The sequence below is a fragment of the Pristiophorus japonicus genome, chromosome 1, assembly GCF_044704955.1.
Source record: "Pristiophorus japonicus isolate sPriJap1 chromosome 1, sPriJap1.hap1, whole genome shotgun sequence".
NCBI lineage: Eukaryota > Metazoa > Chordata > Chondrichthyes > Pristiophoridae > Pristiophorus > Pristiophorus japonicus.
In genome coordinates, this window is record NC_091977.1 from 344453702 (window position 1) to 344477559 (window position 23858).

Consider the following 23858-nt stretch of genomic DNA (forward strand, 5'->3'; position numbering starts at 1 on the left):
ATGGGCCGAAAGGCTGCCTCCTGCGTTGTAAACTTCTATGTTTCTATGAGGAGAAATTTCTTTTTTCAGAGGGTTGTGGATCTGTGGAATTTGCTGCCTCAGAGAGCTGTGGAGGCTGGGACATTGACTAAATTCAAGACAGAGATAGACAGTTTCTTAACCGATAAGGGAATAATAGGTTGTGGGGAGCGGGCAGGGAAGTAGACCTAAGTCCATGATCGGATCAGCCAAGATCGTATTAAATGGCGGAGCAGGCTCGAGGGGCCGTATGGTCTACACCTGCACCTACTTCTTATGTTCTTATGTTTATGTTCTTCTTTGTTGACCTAACAACAAAGTTATCTTTGTCCTTTTCACTGACATTTTCTGAGCCTATATTAGGATAATTGAAGTCCCCCATTATCACTGTTCTAAAGTTCTTGAATCTTTCTGCAATTTGCCTCCTCTTATCTCCTTTGCACTATTTGATGGCCTTTAATAGGCACTCAACAGCATAATAGCTCCTCCATTGTTCTTTAAATCTGACCAAATAGGGATTCTGTCTTTGAACCCTCAACCACATTATCCCATTCTAGTGCCATAACAATATATTTGATCAATACTGCTACTCACTTTTTTTCTCCTATCTTTCCTGAATGCATTGTAACCAGGAACATTAAGTGCCCATTCCTCCCCTTGTTTGAGCTATGCCTTTATTATTGCCACTATATCATAATCACATGTAGCTACTTGTGCCTGCAGTTCGCCAACCTTATTTACCACGCTCTGTTTATTTACACACATGCACTCCAACCCCATCTTAGTCTGCCTCGCATTCACCTCCATCCCCCCCCCCACCCCGTCTGATCCTCTTATATCTGAACTCTGTGCATCTTGTATCTTCTCTCTAATGCTTTATCCTATTGCCCCTCCCACTGCCAAATTCGTTTTAAACTCTCCCCAACAGCACTTGTTATCCTCCCCATGAGAACATTGGCCCATCTTGTACAAGTCCCTTCTTCTCCAGAACTGGTCCAATGCCCCAGGAAGCTGAAGCCCTCCCTCCTGCACCATTTCTCGTAACTAGACTGTTACTGGGCGAGAGGTTACAGTTGCAAAAGAGAGGCTTGAGAAGTTTCACTGAAGCTGATATGATTGAAGGGTGACCAGATAGAGATCTTCAATATTAGTAAAGATTTGGGTCATCCGGCGGTCATGAATGTGATATATTCACAGAGCACAAGCACACACAGCTTCGGAAGTCTCTAGAATTTCCTGGTTATTGTAAGCTGACTGTTTATTCCCTTTAGTTGCAGTAACACAATACGTCCACATCCACAATGTGGAGCTACAACATTACAAGCTTACAGATATTACAATGAAAGGCACTATATAAATGCAAGTCTTTTTTTTATTGTTTCCATTGGTTGGTGAGACAAGAGGGCATTAATCTAAAATAAAGCGCAAAAAGTATTCAAGGACAGAAGGGCAAAAAATGTCTGCACAGAAAGGGTTGTTGAAGCCAAGTTCCTCAGTAGTTTCAGATGGGAATTAGAAAGATGAGGAATGTTGGAGAACAAGCAGGAGAATTAGATCAGACTATGTTACCATAGAAATCTTAGAAATTTACAGCACAGAAGGAGATCATTTCAGCCTATTGTGTCCGTGCCGGCCGACAAAGAGCTATCCAGCCTAATCCCACTTTCCATAGCTTTGCAGGTTACGGCACTTCAAGTGCACATCCAAGTACTTTTTAAATGTGGTGTGGGTTTCTGCCTCTTAACACCCTTTCCAGCAATGAGTTCCAAACCCCTACCACTCTCTGGGTGAATACATTTCCCCTCAAATCCCCTCCCAATTACTTTGAATCTGTGCCCCCTGGTTGTTGATCCCTTTGCTAAGGGAAACAGGTCCTTCCTATCCACTCTATCTGGGCCCCTCATAATTTTATACACCTCAATAAGGTCTCCCCTCAGCCTCCTCTGTTCCAAAGAAAACAAACCCAGCCTATTCAATCTTTCCTCATTCTCTAAAATTCTCGAGTCATGGCAACATCCTCGTAAATCTCCTCTGTACCTTCTCTAGTGCAATCACATCTTTCCTGTCATGTGGTGACGAGAACTGCACGCAGTACTCTACCCTTTTTAAACAAAGGTACAACGTTAGCAGTCCTCCAGCACCACACCTGCAGCCAGAGAAAATAATGGTCAGAGTCTCTGCTATTTCCTCTTTTGCTTCTCTTTACAGCCTGGGTTACATTTCATCCGGGCCTGGGGATTGATCCACTTTCAAAGCTGCTAAACCCCTTAATACTTTCTTTCTCACTGTGTTTATTTCATCTAATATTTCACACACCTCCTCCCTGGCTGCAATGCCTGCATCGTCCCTCTCTTTTGTGAAAACAGATGCAAAGTATTCATTACGAACCATACCCATGTCTTCCACCTCCACACACAGATTAAGGTCTCTAATAGGCCCTACTCTTTCATTAGTTATCCTCTTGCTCTTAATATATTTATAAATATCTTTGGGTTTTCTTTGATTTTACTTACCAAGATTTTTTTATGCACTCTCTTTGCTTTCCTAATTTCCTTATTAATTTCACCCTTGCAGTTTCTATACTCCTCTAGAGTTTCTGCAGTATTGAGCCTCGGTATCTGTCATAAGCCTCCCTTTTTTTCTTTATCCTACCCTCTATGCCCTTTGACATCCAGGGGGCTCTAGATGTGTTAGTCCCACCCTTTTTCTTTAAGGGAACATACTTGCTCTGAACCCTCAAGATCTCCTCGTTGAATGCCTCCCACTGCTCTGACACTGATTTACCTTCAAGTAGCTGTTTCCAGTCCACTTTGGCTAAATCACATCTTAGCTTAGTAAAATTGGCTTTCCCCCAATTAAGAACTTTTATTCCTGGTCTATCTTTGTCCTTTTCCATAACTATCCTAAATCTAACTGAATTATAATCACTAGCACCAAAATGCTCTCCCACTGATGCCCCTTCCACCTGCCCAGCTATATTCCCTAAAATTTAAGCCCAACCCCTTGTTGGGCTTGTGACATACTGCCTAAAAAAGTTCTCCTGAATATATTTTAGGAATTGTGCACCCTCTATACCTTTCACACTAATTATATCCCAGTTAATATTATGGTAGTTGAAATTCCCTACTATTACTGCCCTATAGTTTTTGCACTTCTCAGAAATTTGCCTGCATATTTGCTTTTCTATTTCCCTCTGACTGTTTGGAGGTCTATAGTACATCCCCAGTAGTGTGATCGCCCCTTATGGGTTCAATTGAAGAACAAAAAAGACCTCATTTGATGATCCTTCTAACGTATCACCCCACATTCTTTTTTATCCCCCTCTCTATCCCGTCTGAAAACCCTGTAACCAGGAATGTTGAGCTACCATACCTGCCCTTCTTTTAGTCATGTCTCAGTAATAGCTATAATATTATACTCCGAAGTGTCTGTCTGTACTCTCAGCTCATCTGCCTTATTCCCTGGACTCCTTGCATTGAAGTATATACCATTTAGCACTGCCAAATTCCCTTGTTGACTATTTTCTAGCCTTTGTTTCCTCTGCCTTCTAAATTCACTTTCTAATTATTTGCTTTCCAATTCCAGCTTTGCTCCCCCCTCCCCTTCTGAATCTACTCTCAGGTTCCCATCCCCCCTCGCGAGGATATTGGTCCCAGCTCTGTTGAAGTGCAACCCGTTCGGCTTGTACAGGTCCCACCTCCCCCTAGAAATGGTCCCAATGCCTCAGAAATCTAAAGCCCTCCCTCCTGCACCATCTCTCCAGCCAAGTATTCATCTGCTCTATCCTCCTATTTCTGTACTCACTAGCACATGGCACCGGGAGTAATCCGGAGATTATTACCTTTTGAGGTCCTGTTTTTTAATCTCTCTCCTAGTTCCCTAAAATCTACCTGCAGGACCTCATCCCTCTTTCTACCTATGTCGTTGGTACTGAAATGGACCACAATCTTGGCTGTTCACCCTCCCCCCTCAGAATGTCCTGCAGCTCAGTGACATCCTTGACCTGGCACCAGGGAGGCAACATACCATCCTGCAGTCACGTCTGCAGCCGCAGAAACACCTGTCTGCTCCCCTAACTATCTAATCCCCTGCCACTATTACTCTTCCACTCTTCTTCCTCCCCCTGTGCAGCTGAGCCACCTGTGGTGCCGTGGACTTGGCTCTGGCTGCACTCCCAAGAGGAACACTTGGCCCCACCAGTACTCAGAACAGAATACTGGTTGGAGAGCGAGATGTATCCAGGGGACTCCTGCACTACCTGCCTGGTCCTCCTCTTCTGTCTGGCGGTCACCCATTTCCTTTCTGCCTGCATACTCTTGAGCTGCGGGGTGACCATCTCTAGAAACGTGCTATCCATGAAGTTCTCAGCGTTGCGAATGCACTGCCGCTCAAGCTCTGAAACACGGAGCTCGAGCTGCCATAGCAGGTGACATTTCCTGCACACATGGTCGCCCAGGCCACGAGAAGTGTCCATGACTTCCCACATAGCACAGGATGTGCATTCCACAGGACTGAGCTGCCCTGCCATGCTTCTATTTACTAGATTAATTAACTAAAGTTTTTAGTATACCCCCTCTGCCCTTAGTTAAAGACTACAAGACAAACAGGCAAAAAAAACCACTGATACTCACCAGCCCCAAACCTTAATAGAAAAGAAAAACGATGTAACCTTTACCAACCAATCAGTTACAAGCTATTCTGTGACATCACGCCTTGTGTTTTTTTCCCCCTCACGTTGCTCGTGCAGAAAAACTTGATGCGCTGAAAGCCCTTTTTCTGTGCTGTAAAATTTTACAGGAGGGACCAAACACCCTCATTCCATACATGTGAGCTATTGTCAATGAATTTTAATTGTAATATGGAACATGAATTGTTTTTGGATAAAGCATAATGGCATTTTCTGGGAAAGTGAGATACATGAATTGCGTTATTTGATATATTCTCCGCCTGCTCCACGACAACATGCAAGCCGTGATTCTGACCAATGGATCCATTACAGAGCCAATCCATGTGCGGACTGGGGTCAAGTAGGGCTGTGTCATCGTGCCAACCCTCTTCTCAATCTCCCTCGCTGCAATGCTCCACCTCACACTCAATAAGCTCCCCGCTGGAATGGAACTAAACTACAGCACCAGTGGGAACCTGTTCAACCTCCGTCGCCTCCAGGCCAGATCAAAGACTGTCCCATCCTCTGTCGTCGAACTACAGTATGCGGATGACGCATGCATCTGCGCACATTCAGAGTCTGAACTCCAAGTCATAGTCAACATCTTCACTGAGGTGTATGAAAGCATGGGCCTTACACTAAACATTCATAAGATAAAGGTCCTCCGCCAGCCTGTACCCACCACACAGCACTATCACCCAGTTATCAAGATCCACGGCGCGGCTCTGGAAAACATGAACCACTTTCCATACCTCAGGAGCCTGTTATCAACAAGGGCAGACATCGACGATGAGATTCAACACCGCCTCCAGTGCGCCAGCGCAGCCTTCGTCCACCTGAGAAAAAGTGTGTTCAAAGATCAGGCCCTAAAATCTACCACCAAGCTCATGGTCTACAGAGCTGTTATAATTCCCGCCCTCCTGTATGGCTCAGAGACATGGACCATATACAGTAGACACCTCATCGCTGGAGAAATACCACCAACGATGTCTCCGCAAGATCTTGCAAATCCCCTGGGAGGACATACGCACCAATGTTAGCGTCCTCGACCAGGCCAGCATCGAAGCACAGGCCACATTGTTCGCATGCCTGACACAAGACTCCCAAACCAAGCGCTCTGCTCAGAACTCCTACGCAGTAGGCGAGCCCAAGGTGGGCAGAGGAAATGTTTCAAGGACACCCTCAAAGCCTCCTTGATAAAGTGCAACATCTCCACTGACACCTGGGAATCCCTGACCAAAGACCGCCCTAAGTGGAGGAAGTGCATCCGGGAGGGCGCTGAGCACCTCGAGTCTCATCGCCGAGAGCATGCAGAAACCAGGCGCAGGCAGCGGAAGGAGTGTCCGGCAAACCCGTCCCACCCACCCTTTCCTTCATCGACTGTTCCACCTGTGACAGAGACTGTAATTCCTGTATTGGACTGTTCAGTCACCTGAGAACTCATTTTTAGAGTGGAAGCAAGTCTTCCTCGATTTCGAGGGTCTGCATATGATGATGGATGATGATATTTGATATAATGTTGGAAATAACTAAATGGTGACCTGTAGGCCATAGAGATTACCAAACGGTGTAAGGTCATGAACTAATGAACTGGAAAATCCATTTTTCAAGGTGTATAACTATTTGAAATATCAAGCCATGTTCTATTGGTATTTATTGCTTTAGATAAAATTGATAAATTGCTTGATTAATATTAATTGGATTTAACTTTTTTTTTTACATAGCAGGGATCTGGCAACAGTTCTATAGTACGAAGCACACCGCGTTCACCTGCAGGTTGGACCAGTCCCCTCACTTCACCAACCAACACAACTCAGAATACTCTACCGCCAAGGTAATGTGAACTTAAGAGGCGAGACATCATTCGAAACATAGAAACATTCAAAAATAGGTGCAGGAGTAGGTCATTCGGCCCTTCGAGTCTGCACCGTCATTCAATAAGATCGTGGCTGATCATTCCTTCAGTACCCCTTTCCTGCTTTCTCTCCATATCCCTTGATCCCCTTAGCCGTAAGGGCCATATCTAACGCCCTCTTGAATATATCCAATGAACTGGCATCAACAACTCTCTGCGGCAGGGAATTCCACAGGTTAACAACTCTCTGAGTGAAGAAGTTTCTCCTCGTCTCAGTCCTAAATGGCCTATCCCTTATCCTAAGACTATGTCCCCTGGTTCTGGACTTCCCCAACATCGGGAACATTCTTCCCACATCTAACCTGTCCAGTCCTGTCAGAATCTTATACGTTTCTATGAGATCCCCTCTCATCCTTCTAAACTCCAGTGAATAAAGGCCCAGTTGATCCAGTCTCTCCTCATATGACAGTCCAGCTATCCCTGGAATTAGTCTGATGAACCTTCGCTGCACTCCCTCAATAGCAAAAACATCCTTCCTCAGATTAAGAGACCAAAACTGAACACAATATTCCAGGTGGGGCCTCACTAAGGCCCTGTCCAACTGCAGTAAGACCTCCCTGCTCCTATACTCAAATCCCCTAGCTATGAAGACCAACATACATACCATTTGTCTTCTTCACCGCCTGCTGTACCTGCATGCCAACCTTCAATGACTGATGAACCATGACACCCAGGTCTCGTTGCACCTTCCCTTTTCCTAATCTGCAGCCATTCAGATAATAATCTGCCTTCGTGTTTTTGCCCCCAAAATGGATAACCTCACATTTATCCACATTGTACTGCATCTGCCATGCATTTGCCCACTCACCTAACCTATCCAAGTCACCCTGCAGCCTCTTAGCGTCCCCCTCACAGCTCACACCACCAGCCAGTTTAGTGTCATCTGCAAACTTAATATCTCCAAGTTTGCAGATGACACTAAACTGGGTGGCAGTTAAAGTATATTGTAAAGAGCTGGGGTTCCAGCACTGAGCCCTGCGGCACTCCACTAGTCACTGCCTGCCATTCTGAAAAGGACCCGTTTATCCCGACTCTCTGCTTCCTGTCTGCCAACCAGTTCTCTCTCCACGTCAGTACATTACCCCCAATACCATGCGTTTTGACTTTGCACACCAATCTCTTGTGTGGGACCTTGTCAAAAGCCTTTTGAAAGTCCAAATACACCACAGCCACTGGTTTTCCCTTGTCCACTCTGATAGTTACATCCTCAAAAAATTCCAGAAGATTCGTAGCATGATTTCCCCTTCACAAATCCATGCTGACTTGGACCGATCCTGTCACTGCTTTCCAAATGCACTGCTATTTCATCCTTAATGATTGATTCCAACATTTTCCCCACTACTGATGTCAGGCTAACCAGTCTATAATTACCCGTTTTCTCTCCCACCTTTTTTAAAAAGTGGTGTTACATTAGCTACCCTCCAGTCCATAGGAACTGATCCAGAGTCGATAGACTGTTGGAAAATGATCACCAATGCATCCACTATTTCTTGGGCCACTTCCTTAAGTACTCTGGGATGCAGACTATCAGACCCCTGGGATTTATCAGCCTTCAATCCCATCAATTTCCCTAACACAATTTCCCGCCTAATAAGGATATCCTTTGGTTCCTCCTTCTCACTAGACCCTCGGTCCCCTAGTACATTCGGAAGGTTATTCGTATCTTCCTTCGTGAAGACAGAACAGAGTATTTGTTCAATTGGTCTGCCATTTCTTTGTTCCCCATTATAAATTCACCTGAATCTGACTGCAAGGGACCTACATTTGCCTTCACTAATCTTTTTCTCTTCACAAAGTTATAGAAGCTTTTACAGTCAGTTTTTATGTTCCCTGCAAGCTTCCTCTTGTACTCTAATTTCCCCCTCTTAATTAAACCCTTAGTCCTCCTCTGTTGAATTCTAAATTTCTCCCAGTCCTCAGGTTTGTTACTTTTTCTAGCCAATTTATATGCCTCTTCCTTGTTATTGATGAATGAGCTAACACACTTTTATTTTGGTATTACTTCTAAGAATTTTTGCAGCTCTAGAAATAAGTTCTCATCAGTTATTTACACATTCATGTCGGTAGATTTAATTACAAGCACTAATTGATTAAAATATCAAATCATAAATGTATTGAAAACCCACATTAGTGGTCCACTTGAATTTATACATTTTAGGAAAGCTCTTATAGGGGAATGCTGAAGGAATGAGCCTCTGATACTTGCAGCATTGATAATAAACTGAGCTGTCTTTCGGCACTGACAAAACCCATGGCTTCACCTTGGGCATTTCACATATTTCAAGCAGTCAAGCTAAGAATTGCATCCTTCATCTTCCCATGGAGCATGCTTGCCTGCGTGGAATTTTGTATTTAACTACAAAAATGCCAAGTAAACAAAATGCAACAGGGTTAACTGGCTATACTTCTAAATAACACTCATTAATCAAGCTATTTCTGCACGTGAATAGAAATAATGACACTCATGCAGGATTGGGACTGGAAGCGCAATGTGAAAAAGCAGCATTGAAAAGTAAGACTACCTTGAACCTTGCTGAGGGCAATGTCACAGACTTGTAATAATTGAGTTGGCCTATGATAAATATAGTGAATATCCCTGGTTTAGAGGGTAAGCGAGAAACATTGGAATTTTAAGTCATCTTTCCAAGTTTGCTATTACAATTCGGGCTCTCTCCCAACATTCAACTAATATTCATGATAATAAAGCAATTTCCACAGCTGGCTAAGTCTCCTTTCAACTCAAAACTGCACATACAGCCCTGCTTTGAGTGGGAAGGCATGCCACAAAACTAACCATTAATCGTTATCTACAATGCATTACACCCCTAACCATGTGGAATATGCATCGCATTCTTCTGTCTGCTCTGAAAGGTGGTTAAATATTGATTTTTAAATCAATATTAGGAACTAGAAGTTTTCCAAAAGCAGAAAGACAGGAAATTACTGATGATATAAATACTTGGAAAACAGTGATGAGCGTCAATCTATAAGGGGTTAAAGTATCTGAGAGAATATCTTGTATAATCCGATAATCTGTAAGACTTTTGGCGGAAGCGGTCTTTTGTTGATTTCTTGTTCATAGATGAATGAAGTGACATTCTTGTCCACAGCATGGGATCCAAGTATCAGTTCCAGAAGCTAAATCAACTGAACTGAAGATCTGATAAAAGTCTGTAAGGGGAGTCTAAATGAGTCCAAAGATACAATGGTGCATCCTGTGGCTGAATCATTTAGTGTACTGCTGTTCACATCCCCTCCAGACCATGCATATCTATTAAGAAAGAAAGAATAAATAACTTAAATTCATATAGTGCCTTTCACAGTCTTGGCCATCCTGTAGTACTTCACAACCGATGAAGTATTTTGAAATGTAGTTGTTGTTGTAATATAGGAACATAGAGCAGCTAGTTTTGCACACAACAATGTCCCACAGGTAGCAATGAGATAAATGATCAGGTAATTATTTTTACTGGTGGTGCTTGAGGGATAAATGTTGTCTAGGGCACCGGGAGAACTCCCAGATCTTCAAATAATGCGATGGGATATTAAATGTGCAGCTGAGAGGGTAGACAGGAACTTAGTTCAGCGTCTCATGCAAAAGACTGCACCTGACACAGCAATGGTCCCTCAGTGCTGCACTGAAGTGTCAGCCTAAATCACTCAACATGACTTAGAAGTGAGAGTGTTGCCACTGAACCAAGGCTGAACTAAATTAATGCATTGACCATGTATAATTTCATTAGCATCGAGACCAAACCTCCTGCATCCCAGCTAATCTGCAAACCAAAGAGCTTGCCTGCGTCTTGTCGATACTTTCATAGATAATGTGAATGAGTTCGGACAGTTTTGTGACTGGCCATTCTCCTGGCACAGAGACAAAGGAACTCTTTTCAAGGCACTCTTTTCAAGGTACAACTATGAAAGCCAAATTTATCATTTGTAGTTACTCTGTCCTTCTAAAATCATATATAATTTCTGTACATCTATTAGATTTTTTTCCTGTTTGACACAAGATGAAACCTCTGCTTTTGTCAAAATTGTTTCTGAGGCTGCCTCTAGTATTGAAATATGTTTTAGCAGTTTTCAACCAGATTGGTAATGAAGTACCTCACTTTCAGAAGAATGCTCCCTTCTTGTAAGCAGAAAAAGAAAAAAATGCTGCAATATGCAGACAGGAAAAACCTGGCTTCGGTCAATTGTAGAAAGGTCTGTGGTCCAGCCATCTAGCTCTTTTTCTTTTATTCATTTTCTAGATGTGGGTATTGCTGGCAAGGCCAGCATTTATTACCGATCACGAGATGCCCTTTGAGAAAATGATGTGGCTTGATAGAACTTGATGGGTTGCTACACAACTTCAGAGGGCAGTTAAGAGTTTGTGTGGGCCTGGAGTGACCGTAGGAGGAAGCAGGTTTCCTTCTCTAAAGGGCATTAGTGAACCAGTTGAATTTTTAAACAACAGTCTGACAGCATCATGGTCACTTTTGCTGATAGCAGATTTTTATTTCCAGGTTTTTTAAACTGAATTCAAATTCTCAAGCTGCCATGATGGGATTTGAACCCTCTTGCTCTAGACCTCTGGATTAATAGTTCAATAGCATAATCACTATGCTGCTGTACCCTACAAAAATTGCCCAACCACCAACTCTACTGGCTGAATAAAGTTATATTTTTTGTGAGGAGATGAGTGAAATATTTTCTTTAGAAAGAAACAATAAGAAAGAACTTGCATTTATATAATACCTCTGGATGTTTCCAAGTGCTTTACAGCCAATGAAGTACTTTTGCAGTGTAGTCAATGTAGTTGAAAACATGACAACCAATTTGCACACAACAAACTCTCACAAACAGCAATGTGAGATTAACTGGATAATCTGTTTAGGTGTGTTGATTGAGGGTTTAATATTAGCCAGGGCACTAGGGAGAACTCACCTGCTCTTCTTCCAAATAGTGCCACGGGATCTTTTGTGTCCATCTGAGAGCGCAGTTGAGGCCTTGGTTTAACATCTCATCCGAAAGCTGGCACCTCTGACTGCAGCATTCCCTCAGTACTGTACTGAAGTGCCAGCCTAGATTTTGTGATCAAGTTTCTGGAGTGGGATTGGAACCCACAGCCTTCTGATTTAGAGGCGAGAGTGCTACCAACTGAGCCAAGGGTTCCAACACCTGTATTTTGCTGTGTGTGCCTGCTGCAATGTGCGTGGGTGTGGTTAACATGTGCGGATAGGATCAAACTTGACTCTCCTCTATAGGTCTAATGGCCTGCCTATACTATCTAGGGGAAGACATGAAGATGGCTACCTGCATGAGGTATGGTGGACTATAGCCACCTTTGGAGCGTACCCTTGTCATTGGCTTCAGTAGAAAAAAAATGAGAATTTGTAATTCTTTGGTGTTCGCTAAGAATGTTTGAATCTGCAGTCAGATTTAAGGAAAACCAAAATTACGTTGTTTAAATATTTTTTCTACATATTTTGTTTATTGCTGTCTGTAGATATAACGTTGTTACACCAGTAATTTAAAAAGTATCCTCTCATTCAACATTTCCTTCTTTTCAACCTCTCCTATTCTCTACCTCCCTTTAGGATACTCCTCAAAACCTACCTCTTCCAAGCTTTTGGTCACCTGTTCTAATGCCTCTTTAGCTGGCCCGGTGTCAATTTTTGTCTGATTACCTCCTGTGACGTGTCTTGAACCATTATACTAGTTAAAAGTGCATTATAAATGCAAATTGTTGTTAAATTTAGAAAATTATGTTGCCTCATTTTGTTTCCTTTAACAATCACTATCCATGTTGCCCAACCCGCTCAGTCTTTTTATGATTCTCTACCTATTCACAATTCTTGTGTGCCTTTCATGTTTTTCTTTCTCTCAGTCTGTGTAATACTTTTCCAAGTGAGTGTCATATGTATGTTTGCAATAGCACGCAGTGCCCTGTACAAATTATTGGACAAGTTTAAACTGCACTTCTAAGTTGGCTAGTGTGTGGCTCAGCATCTGGGGATTCAGGAAAAGAAAGACCTATACAAAAGTTACAAAACGGAAAATAATTCATACACGTTCTTTTAGTGACAGTAGGGTATGGGACTGGGGCAAAAAGCAGAGACTGGCACTGACATTATTGGTTTCCTTCCTGTGCAACATTTTGTTCTGTAAACAGTGCATTTAACTATGATGCAGAGAACATGAATTCAGAAGAAATATACTGCTCTCTTCGAGGAGTGACTGAAGCAATCCAGAACTTCAGTCTTCTTAGTCAAGAAGAAATGAATGAACCTTTGAGACGGGATGCTAAAAAAGATGATGATGGGGACCTGGTGAGTATTTTATGCATTTCTATTCAATGTATTTCAAGTTAGTTGATGCCAACTTTGGGTGGATGGAGGATATTTCTTTGACCATGTAAAAAATATGTTGTGTTCCCCCCTCTTCCTGCCCCCCTCCCCTGCTCACCAAAATGTCTGTAAAGGTCAGGAATAACTGAGGCACACAGGCCAGAAGGTCCCAGGTCTAGGAGTAGGAAAATCATCCTGGGTTTTCACTTCTGAAGTCTATCCAATGACCTTTGTTGACGATTGTTAATCTGTGGATGTCAGGTGAGGATAGGATCAGATTTCACTATAATGCTTCCCACAATGAAATAGCCATTGAATCTTCAATGTATTAGCATCCTTTTTACAGTAGCGATCCCAAATATATAGACATTATTGTAAATGTTCTTGAGTTGCTTTCCAGTGCGTGTATAGTTATGCTAGAAATTGCATTTACAAATTAATGTTAGTGAATGATCCTGAATCCTTCTAAAATTCTATTTCCCATCTTTTGCTGATGAATTCTTACATTGGCTTGCAATTTATCTACATTAAAATCCATTTCATACTCTTTAGCTCTTAATTGGCCTTTTTGAATGCCATTATTCACCTTACATTATTCACGTAACCAGCAGAGCATGGCATCATCAAGTTTTATAGGGCCCAAGTTTCCACAAGAAAAAAAACGGGCGCCCCTCCGAGCTGGGCGCCCGTTTTTCGCGCCTAAAACGGCGCCTAAAAAATTCCTCGGTATTCTCCACCTACCTGTAGGTCCTCTGGCCCTCGGCGCAGCCAGCACGAGCTGTGGGGGGGCGGAGCCAGGTCCCTGCGCTGAAAACAGTGCCGGGACCTCTGCACATGCGCGCTACAGTGGGCACGCAAGTGCAGTAGCTCCAGGCGCCGAACTGTGTGGGAGGGGCCCGAAGCACGCAGCCCCTAGCCCTGGCCGAATGGCCTCACTGGGGCTGTGTGAATAAGGCTCCTCCCACAGCCAGCTCCTGCTCCCCCCCCCCGCCTCCGGACCAGACCCGACACCAGCTCCTCCCCTCCCCCCCTGCCGACCAGACCCGACACCCGCTCCCCCCCCCCCCCCCGCCCCGACCCGACACCCACTTCCCCCCCCCCCCCCCCCGACTGACCCGACCCGCGCTCCTGTTCCCGCTCCCCGCACCGCCCCCCCCCCCCCGCCCGACTGGACCCAACCCGACTCCCGCTCCCGGACTGGATCCAATCCAACCTGACCTCCCCCTCCCTTCCCCGCCCCCTCTCTCCCTCCCCCCCCTTCTCTCCCTCCCTTCCCCGCCCCTTCTCTCCCTCCCCCCCCTTCTCTCCCTCCCCCCCCTTCTCTCCCTCCCCCCCCTTCTCTCCCTCCCCCCCCTTCTCTCCCTCCCCCCTCTTCTCTCCCTCCCCCCCCTTCTCTCCCTCCCCCCCCCCTTCTCTCCCTCCCCCTCTCTCTCTCTCTCTCTCCCTCCCCCTCTCTCTCTCCCTCCCCCTCTCTCTCTCCCTCCCTCCCCCTCTCTCTCTACCCCTCCTGCTCAGCGGCACGAACGGCTTTCTTCCCCCCGCCCCCCCCTCCTCCTCCCGCTCAGCGGCATGAACGACTGCAGAATTCTCCCTGCCTGAAGCACTTTCACACAGGTAGGAAGATGGTTTATTTAATCTTTTCTTGGCTTATAAATGTTTATTCAGGTTGGATTTATTTGTATAATATTTGTAGAAGTATAAATAAGGATTTATTGTAGAATTTAATGAGTTCCCTTCCGCCCCCCCCTCCCCCCCCCCCCACCTCGTTCTGGGCACCTAATTTGTAACCTGCGCCTGATTTTTTAATGTGTAGAACAGGTTTTTTCAGTTCTACAAAAATCTTCACTGGCTCCATTCTACTTTAGTTTGGAGTACGTTTTCACTGTGGAAACTTTGAAATCAGGTGTCAGTGGCCGGACACACCCCCTTTTGAAGAAAAAATTCTGTTCCAAAGTAGAACTGTTCTACCTGACTAGAACTGCAGAAAGAAAAATGTGGAGAATTGCGATTTCTAAGATAGTCCGTTCTCCACTAGTTGCTCCTAAAAATCAGGCGCAAATCATGTGGAAACTTGGGCCCATAATCTCTGAAGTTTGCACTCTGTTTCAGAGCTATCTAAACTACAGTCTGTGAGCCTAACAAGGCCCACAACCTCATTATCCGCCCTGGAAAACCCAGGTGATTTTTTTGATCTTGCGTTGCAATCCTGAAATGGAACAGCAAATTCAAAAAGTTAATTTTCAAATTAGCTTGGAGAAGGGAGAATTCTTTTTTAACTACCTAAACTTAATTTTTAATTTTAAGTGTATAATTTGGCTTGTACAAGGATTATTTTACATATATACTTTAAATTTGGTAATTGTACTGTAGCAATATATATCATGATGTGCAATTAAGTGGCTTACCAAGTCAAAAGGTTGGACACTCTTGCTGAATATTACTCATGAATACAGGTGCAGCATCGAGAATCCGGAACCCTCGGGACCGAGGCTGTAACGGATTCCGGACTTTCCCCGTCTTTTGATCGTCTTTCTGACGTAATGAATTTGGAAACACCCGAGCCCAAGTTCGGGTATTTCCAGATTTCAGAATGTCAGAAAGAGGTGGGGTTTCCCCCGCCGAGGAACTGTTCAGGCCAACCATCCCCATCGATGAGGTCGTCGGGCGGGGCCCCGCCGAGGAGGAGCTGTTCGGGTGGGCCCCACCGAGGAAAAGGTGTTCGGGTGGGGCCCGCCGAAGAAAAGGTGTTCATGCGGGGCCCGCCAAGGAGAAGCTGTTCGGGCCAGCTGGCCCCGTGGAGGAGGCGTTCAGACGGAGCCCCGCCGAAGTGGTGTTGGGGCCGGCCGGCCCCATCGCGGAGGAGGTGTTCAGGTGGGTCAGCGAGGAGGCCCTGAGGTAAGGGCAGCGGCGGGGCCCCCAAGGTCAACAGCATCGGTGGGTCCGGATTCCTGAACATTTTACGGATTCCGGGCGACCCTGCCACCATTTGGTCCGGATTCCGGAACTCTGGATTCTCCACGCAGCACTTATAATGTGAATTGTAGATCAGTTGTTTTTGCTGGCAGGATTTTCAACGAAATTTTTCTTGAGTCAGGAGCTGCTTGGAAGCCCATTTACAGTTGAGCAGCAAGCCAGATTTAGTCCGCAGTATGGGTAAGGTTGGTAATCTCCAAACTAAACCAGAAGTATCTAGATGGCCATGAGCATCATTTTGGTGGAGGCAATATGATGCTAACATGTTTACAAGTGCATAGTGCCAAACATTTTTAAAGGCTTTTAAGATATCTAAGGCAATGATGGATGATTCACTAAAGTGTTAAAGAGCATAGTTCGAAAGGTGCATTGCACAGGCAAGAATTTTGCCAGTGGAATATCATAAATTTGGTCACAACTTTCAAGGTGATAAGTTGAAAGTTAAATAAAGCCTCCAAAATCTTACAAGCAAAAACATTTAATTTTGTGCTCCATATAAATGATGAACATTTTTTTCCATTGCACATTAAGAAAGATACTTAATTAAGATGTATCTCAGCCCCATAATTTTTTGGTTTCTGCCTTAAACTCTATTCCCTAGCTATTAACTCCTTCCACAGCCATCTGCTTAGGGTGAAATATGAGTAGTTATTCTTGACATCAAGGCAGCATTCAACCAAGTATGACACCAAAGAACCCTAGCAAAATTGAAGTCAATGGAAAAACCATCAAGTGGCTGGATTCTTACATGATGAACAGGAAAGTGACTGTGGTTGTCAGAGGTCAGCCATCACAGCACCAGAAATCATTGCCAAACAGCTTTCTCTGCATTCAATTGCTGTGTCAATAACCTTACCTTTGTCATAATGATGCAGCCTGTTCAAGCTTTCAGGAGGATCTGGACAACATCCAGGCTTGGGTTGAGAAATGGCAGATAATATGTCACATCACAAGTGTCAAACTTGGCCATCTTGGTCAAGAAAAGACCCCATCACATCTCCCTGACCTTCACGGCATCACTATCATTAGGTCACCACCATCACCAACATCCTGGAGGTTATAATTGACCAGAAGCTTAAGTGAACCAGCCATATCACCACTGGCTACATGAGCAGGGCAAAGGCTGGGTAATTTTCAATGTGGCTCGTATCCTAACCCCTCAATTCCTCTCGACCATCTATAAGGCTCAAGTGTGGAATGTGGAGCCCTCACCTAAATGTGATGTACCATTATTAAAGAGACTCGATAATATCCATGACAAAGCAGTCACCCCCAATATTGAACTCAATAACTGCCCCTTCCGCTACCTATGTACCGTGGCAGTAGTATGTACTATCTGCCAGATGTACTGCAACTTTTAAAGCTTACTTCAACACCACCTTCCACCCCCATGACTTGTACCATCAAGAAAGACTCGCAGCACTGTCATGGGCACACCATCACCTCCAAGTTCCCCTCCAAATTACACAACACCCTGACTTGGACATACACTGCTGTTTTTTAAAATACTGAAATTCCGGACTTAGCACTATCACTATAAGAACTGCAGTGGTTCAAGGAGAAAGCCCACCACCAGTTCGGGGCAACTAGAGATGGACAATAAATACAGCCTTACCAGCATCACCCACACCAAGTACAAAATATATATATATTAAAAAGCTGAACCAGGCTGCATTCTGGTCAACTCAGAGCTGAGCTTCAAACCCATATTGTATTCTTCACCAAAACCAGTTCCTTCCATCTCTGCAATATTGCCACCTTTGTCCTTACCACACTGGCATTGTGTTGAAACCCTTAATCACACTTTTATCATCTCTGGAGTTGACTTCACATGTCCTCGTTGCCTGCCTCCCATCTTCCACGCTCCATAAACTTTAAATTGTTCAAAACTCCCATGTCCCTAACTATCCTGCTTGCCCATCCCACCACCCTCGTTGACCCAATTGGTAACGTATTCTGCAGAGCATTACATTTAAAATTATTGTCTTCAGATGCCTTGAGGGGAGGGCCTTGCCCCACCTTCTATCTGCAACCTCTTCCAGCCTTGTATCTCCACCCACATAGTTCATACCAATGACTCTTGCCTTTTGTGCATCCTTCCTTCCATTTCTATTCAAGATGATTTTCTATATCAGTATGTTCAGGAACCAACGAGGCAACAGGCTATTTTTCGATCTAATATTGTGCATTGAGAAAGGGTTCATTAATAACCTTTAAGGAAGAGTGACCATAATGTGATAGAATTTTATATTGAGTTTGAAAGTGATTTAGTTAAATCTGAAACTAGTGTCTTAAATCTAAACAAAGCAAACTACATAGATATGAGGGGAGAGTTGTCTAAAGTAGATTGGGAAACTATATTAAAAGGTATGACAGTAGACAAGCAATGGCTAGCATTTAAAGAATTAATACATAATTTACAACAAACATACATTCCTTTAAGGCACAAAAACCCCACAGGAAAAGTTAAAGATAGTATAAGATCGAAGGAAAAGGCTTACAATGTTGCCAAAAAGAGCATGTATGCCTGAGGTTTGGGAGGATTTTAGAATTCAGCAAAGGAGGACCAAGAAATTGATAAAGAAAGGGAAGATAGAATATGAGACTAAACTAGCAAGAGACATAAACACAGACTGTAAAAGCTTCTATAGTTATGTAAAAAGGAAAAGATTAGCAAAGTAAATGTGGATCTCCTACAGGCTGAGACAGGAGAAATTATAATGGGGAGTAAAGAAATGGCAGATAAATTAAACAAATACTTTGGGCCCAAGTTTCCACACGATAAAAACGGGCACCCCTCCGAGCTGGGCGCCCGTTTATCGCGCCTAAAACGGCGCCGGAAAAAAAACGCGCGATTCTGGAGCGCCCTGCAGCTCCTTGTCTGTTTGGCGCGGCGCCCAGGGGGGCGGAGCCTACACTCGTGCCGATTTTGTAAGTGGGAGGGGGCGGGTAGTATTTAAATTAGTTTTTTTCCTGCCGGCAATGCTGCGCGTTGGAGCGTTCGCTCACGCGCAGTGTGAAGGAAACATTGGCACTCAGCCATTTTTGTAGTTCTTTGTAGCTGTTTAGTTTTTGAACATTTTTTAATAAAAGCACATTGCCATCAGCACATCAGCACTGAGAAGGCTGCAGGAAGCCTCAGAAAGTTGAGGCAGCCGTTTCCCGACGACCTCCCCCTTTTGCCGTCGGGAAATGGCTCCTCAATTTCTGAGGCTTCCTGCAGCCTTCTGTCTCCTTCCCTCCCTCACTCCCGCCGTCTGGAACGGCTTCCTCCTCCCCCGCCGCCCCCCCCCCGCTGCGTTCGGTCGGTCGGGCCCGCACTCCCCCACTCGCCCGCCCGGAACGGCTCCGCCCACCCCGCCCTGCGTTCGGTCCCTCCCCGCTGTCTGGAATGGCTTCCTCCCCTGCGTTCGGTCGGTTGGTTCCCTCCCTCCCGCCGTCTGGAACGGCTTCCTCCCTCCCCCCTCCCCCCTCCCCCCCCCGCGTTCGATCGGTCGGTCCCCTCCCTCCCTCCCGCCGTCTGGAACGGCTTCCTCCCTCCCCCCTCCCCCCCCGCGTTCGATCGGTCGGTCCCCTCCCTCCCTCCCGCCGTCTGGAACGGCTTCCTCCCTCCCCCCTCCCCCCCCGCGTTCGATCGGTCGGTCCCCTCCCTCCCTCCCTCCCGCCGGCCGTCTGGAACGGCTTCCTTCCCCCCCCCCCACCCCGAGTTCGGGAACGGCTGCCTCGTTTTGTGAGGCTTGCTGCAGCATTCTCCCTGGCTGAAGCACTTTCACACAGGTAGGAAGATGGTTTATTTAATCTTTTCTTTGCTTATAAATTTTTATTCAGGTTGGATTTATTTGTATAATATTTGTATAAGTATAAATAAGAATTTATTGTAGAATTTAATGACTTCCCTTCCTCCCCCCCTCCCCCCCTCCCCCCCCCCACCTCGTTCTGGACGCCTAATTTGTAACCTGCGCCTGATTTTTTAATGTGCAGAACAGGTTTTTTCAGTTCTACAAAAATCTTCACTTGCTCCATTCTAAGTTAGTTTGGAGTACGTTTTCACTGTGGAAACTTTCAAATCAGGCGTCAGTGGCCGGACACGCCCCCTTTTGAAGAAAAAATTCTGTTCCAAAGTGGAACTGTTCTACCTGACTAGAACTGCAGAAAAAAAAATGTGGAAAATTGCGATTTCTAAGATAGTCCGTTCTCCACCAGTTGCTCCTAAAAATCAGGCGCAAATCATGTGGAAACTTGGGCCCTTTGTGTCGATCTTCACGGAAGATGACACGAAAACTTCCCAGAAATAATATAGAACCAAGGGTCTAGCGAGAATGAGAAATTAGTATTAATAAAAAAATAGTACTGGAGAAATTAATGGGACTGAAAGCCGATGGCTGACATCCCAGGGTTTTGAACAGGTGGCTTTAGAGATAGTGATACATTGGTTGTCATCTTCCAAAATTCCATAGATTCTAGAACGGTTCCAGCAGATTGGAAGGGAGCCAATGTAACTTTGCTATTTAAGGAAGGAGGGAGAGAGAAAACGGGGACTACAGACCAGTTAGCCTGACATCAGTAGTAGGGAAAATGCTCGAATCTATTGTTAAGGATGTGGTAACAGGGCACTTAGAAAATAATAATAGGATTGGGCAGAGTCAACACGGATTTATAAAAGGGAAATCATGTTTGACAAATCTGTTAGAGCTTTTTGAGGTTGTAACTAGTAGAAAAGATAAGTAGGGAATCAGTGGATGTGGTGTATTTGGATTTTCAGAAGGCGTTCGTTCGGGTGCCACACAAGAGGTTATTGAACAAAATTAGGGCTCATGGGATTGGGGTTAATATACTAGCATGGATTGAGGATTGGTTAACTGACAGAGAACAGAATGTCGGAATAAATGTGTCATTTTCGGGTGGCAGGCTATAACTAGTGGGGTGCCACAAGGATCGGTGCTTGAGCCCCAGCTAGTCACAATATATATCAATGATTTGGAAGAGGGGACCAAATGTAATATATCCAAGTTTGCTGATGATACAAAGCTAGGTGGAAATATAAGTTTTGAGGAGGATACAAAGAGGCTTCAAGGGGATATTGACATGTTAAGTGAGTGGGGAAGAACACGGCAAATGGAATATAATGTGGAGAAATGTGAAGTTATCCACTTTGGTAGGAAAATTAGAAAAGCAGAGTATTTTTCAAAAGGGTGAGAGATTGGGAAACGTTGGTGTTCAGAGGGACTTGGGTGTCCTTGTATACAAATCACTAAAAGTTAACATGCAGGTACAGCAAGCAATTAAGAAAGCAAAATGGTATGTTGGCCTTTATTACAAGAGGATTTGAGTATAAGAGTAAAGAAGTCTTGCTGCAATTATATAGGGCCTTGGTGAGACCGCACCTGGAGTATTGTGTACAGTTTTGGTCTCCTTACCTAAGGAATGAAATACTTACTATAGAGGGAGTGCAACGAAGGTTCACCAGACTGATTCCTGGGATAGGGCGATTGTCCTATGAGGAGCGATTGTGTAGACTAGGCCTATATTCTCTAGATTCTGGAAGAATGAGGGATGATCTCATTGAAACATACAAAATTCTTCCAGGGCTTGACAGGGTAGATGCAGGGAGGATAGAAACATAGAAAATAGGTGCAGGAGTAGGCCATTCGGCCCTTCTAGCCTGCACCGCCATTCAATGAGTTCATGGCTGAACATGCAACTTCAGTACCCCATTCCTGCTTTCTCGCCATACCCCTTGATCCCCCTAGTAGTAAGGACTTCATCTAACTCCTTTTTGAATATATTTAGTGAATTGGCCTCAACAACTTCCTGTGGTAGAGAATTCCACAGGTTCACCACTCTCTGGGTGAAGAAGTTTCTCCTCATCTCGGTCCTAAATGGCTTACCCCTTATCCTTAGACTGTGACCCCTGGTTCTGGACTTCCCCAACATTGGGAACATTCTTCCTGCATCTAACCTGTCTAAACCCATCAGAATTTTAAACGTTTCTATGAGGTCCCCTCTCATTCTTCTGAACTCCAGTGAATACAAGCCCAGTTGATCCAGTCTTTCTTGATAGGTCAGTCCCGCCATCTCGGGAATCAGTCTGGTGAACCTTCGCTGCACTCAATAGCAAGAATGTCCTTCCTCAGGTTAGGAGACCAAAACTGTACACAATACTCCAGGTGTGGCCTCACCAAGGCCCTGTACAACTGTAGCAACACCTCCCTGCCCCTGTACTCAAATCCCCTCGCTATGAAGGCCAACATGCCATTTGCTTTCTTAACCGCCTGCATGCCAACCTTCAATGACTGATGTACCATGACACCCAGGTCTCGTTGCACCTTCCCTTTTCCTAATCTGTCACCATTCAGATAATAGTCTGTCTCTCTGTTTTTACCACCAAAGTGGATAACCTCACATTTATCCACATTATACTTCATCTGCCATGCATTTGCCCACTCACCTAACCTATCCAAGTCGCTCTGCAGCCTCATAGCATCCTCCTCGCAGCTCACACTGCCACCCAACTTAGTGTCATCCGCAAATTTGGAGATACTACATTTAATTCGCTCGTCTAAATCATTAATGTACAGTGTAAACAGCTGGGGCCCCAGCACAGAACCTTGCGGTACCCCACTAGTCATTGCCTGCCATTCTGAAAAGTCCCCATTTACTCCTACTCTTTGCTTCCTGTCTGACAACCAGTTCTCAATCCATGTCAGCACACTACCCCAATCCCATGTGCATTAACTTTGCACATTAATCTCTTGTGTGGGACCTTGTCGAAAGCCTTCTGAAAGTCCAAATATACCACATCAACTGGTTCTCCCTTGTCCACTCTACTGGAAACATCCTCAAAAAATTCCAGAAGATTTGTCAAGCATGATTTCCCTTTCACAAATCCATGCTGACTTGGACCTATCATGTCACCTCTTTCCAAATGCGCTGTTATGACATCCTTAATAATTGATTCCATCATTTTACCCACTACCGATGTCAGGCTGACCGGTCTATAATTCCCTGTTTTCTCTCTCCCTCCTTTTTTAAAAAGTGGGGTTACATTGGCTACCCTCCACTCGATAGGAACTGATCCAGAGTCAATGGAATGTTGGAAAATGACTGTCAATGCATCCGCTATTTCCAAGGCCACCTCCTTAAGTACTCTGGGATGCAGTCCATCAGGCCCTGGGGATTTATCGGCCTTCAATCCCATCAATTTCCGCAACACAATTTCCCGACTAATAAGGATTTCCCTCAGTTCCTCCTCCTTACTAGACCCTCTGACCCCTCTTCTATCCGGAAGGTTGTTAGTGTCCTCCTTAGTGAATACCGAATCAAAGTACTTGTTCAATTGGTCCGCCATTTCTTTATTCCCCGTTATGACTTCCCCTAATTCTGACTGCAGGGGACCTACGTTTGTCTTTACTAACCTTTTTCTCTTTACATATCTATAGAAACTTTTGCAATCCGTCTTAATGTTCCCTGCAAGCTTCTTCTCGTACTCCATTTTCCCTGCCCTAATCAAACCCTTTGTCCTCCTCTGTTGAGTTCTAAATTTCTCCCAGTCCCCGGGTTCGATGCTATTTCTGGCCAATTTGTATGCCACTTCCTTGGCTTTAATACTATCCCTGATTTCCCTTGATAGCCACGGTTGAGCCACCTTCCCTTTTTTATTTTTACGCCAGACAGGAATGTACAATTGTTGTAGTTCATCCATGCTGTCTCTAAATGTCTGCCATTGCCCATCTACAGTCAACCCCTCAAGTATCATTCGCCAATCTGTTGTTTCCTCTGGCTGGGGAGTAGAAGCAAGGATCACGGTCTTAGAATAAGGGGTTGGCCATTTAGGACGAGGATGAGGAGAAACTTCTTCACTCAGAGGGTGGTGAATCTTTGGAATTCTCTAACCCAGAGGGTTGTGGAGGCTCAGTCGTTGAGTATATTCAAGACAGAGATTGATAGATTTTTG

The 23858-nt window shown here is 44.7% G+C and overlaps 1 protein-coding gene across 6 annotated transcripts in view; it reads left to right on the forward strand.

Moving 5' to 3' along the window:
* LOC139273284 (CLIP-associating protein 2-like) overlaps positions 1-23858 on the forward strand; it is a 650606-nt gene that overhangs the window by 547444 nt on the left and 79304 nt on the right. For all 6 annotated transcript variants that reach the window (XM_070889996.1, XM_070889987.1, XM_070890014.1 and 3 more), the window contains 2 exons: positions 6409-6518; positions 12757-12913. In XM_070889996.1, coding sequence (XP_070746097.1) covers positions 6409-6518; positions 12757-12913 — 267 coding nt within the window. The remainder of the gene's footprint in view (positions 1-6408; positions 6519-12756; positions 12914-23858) is intronic.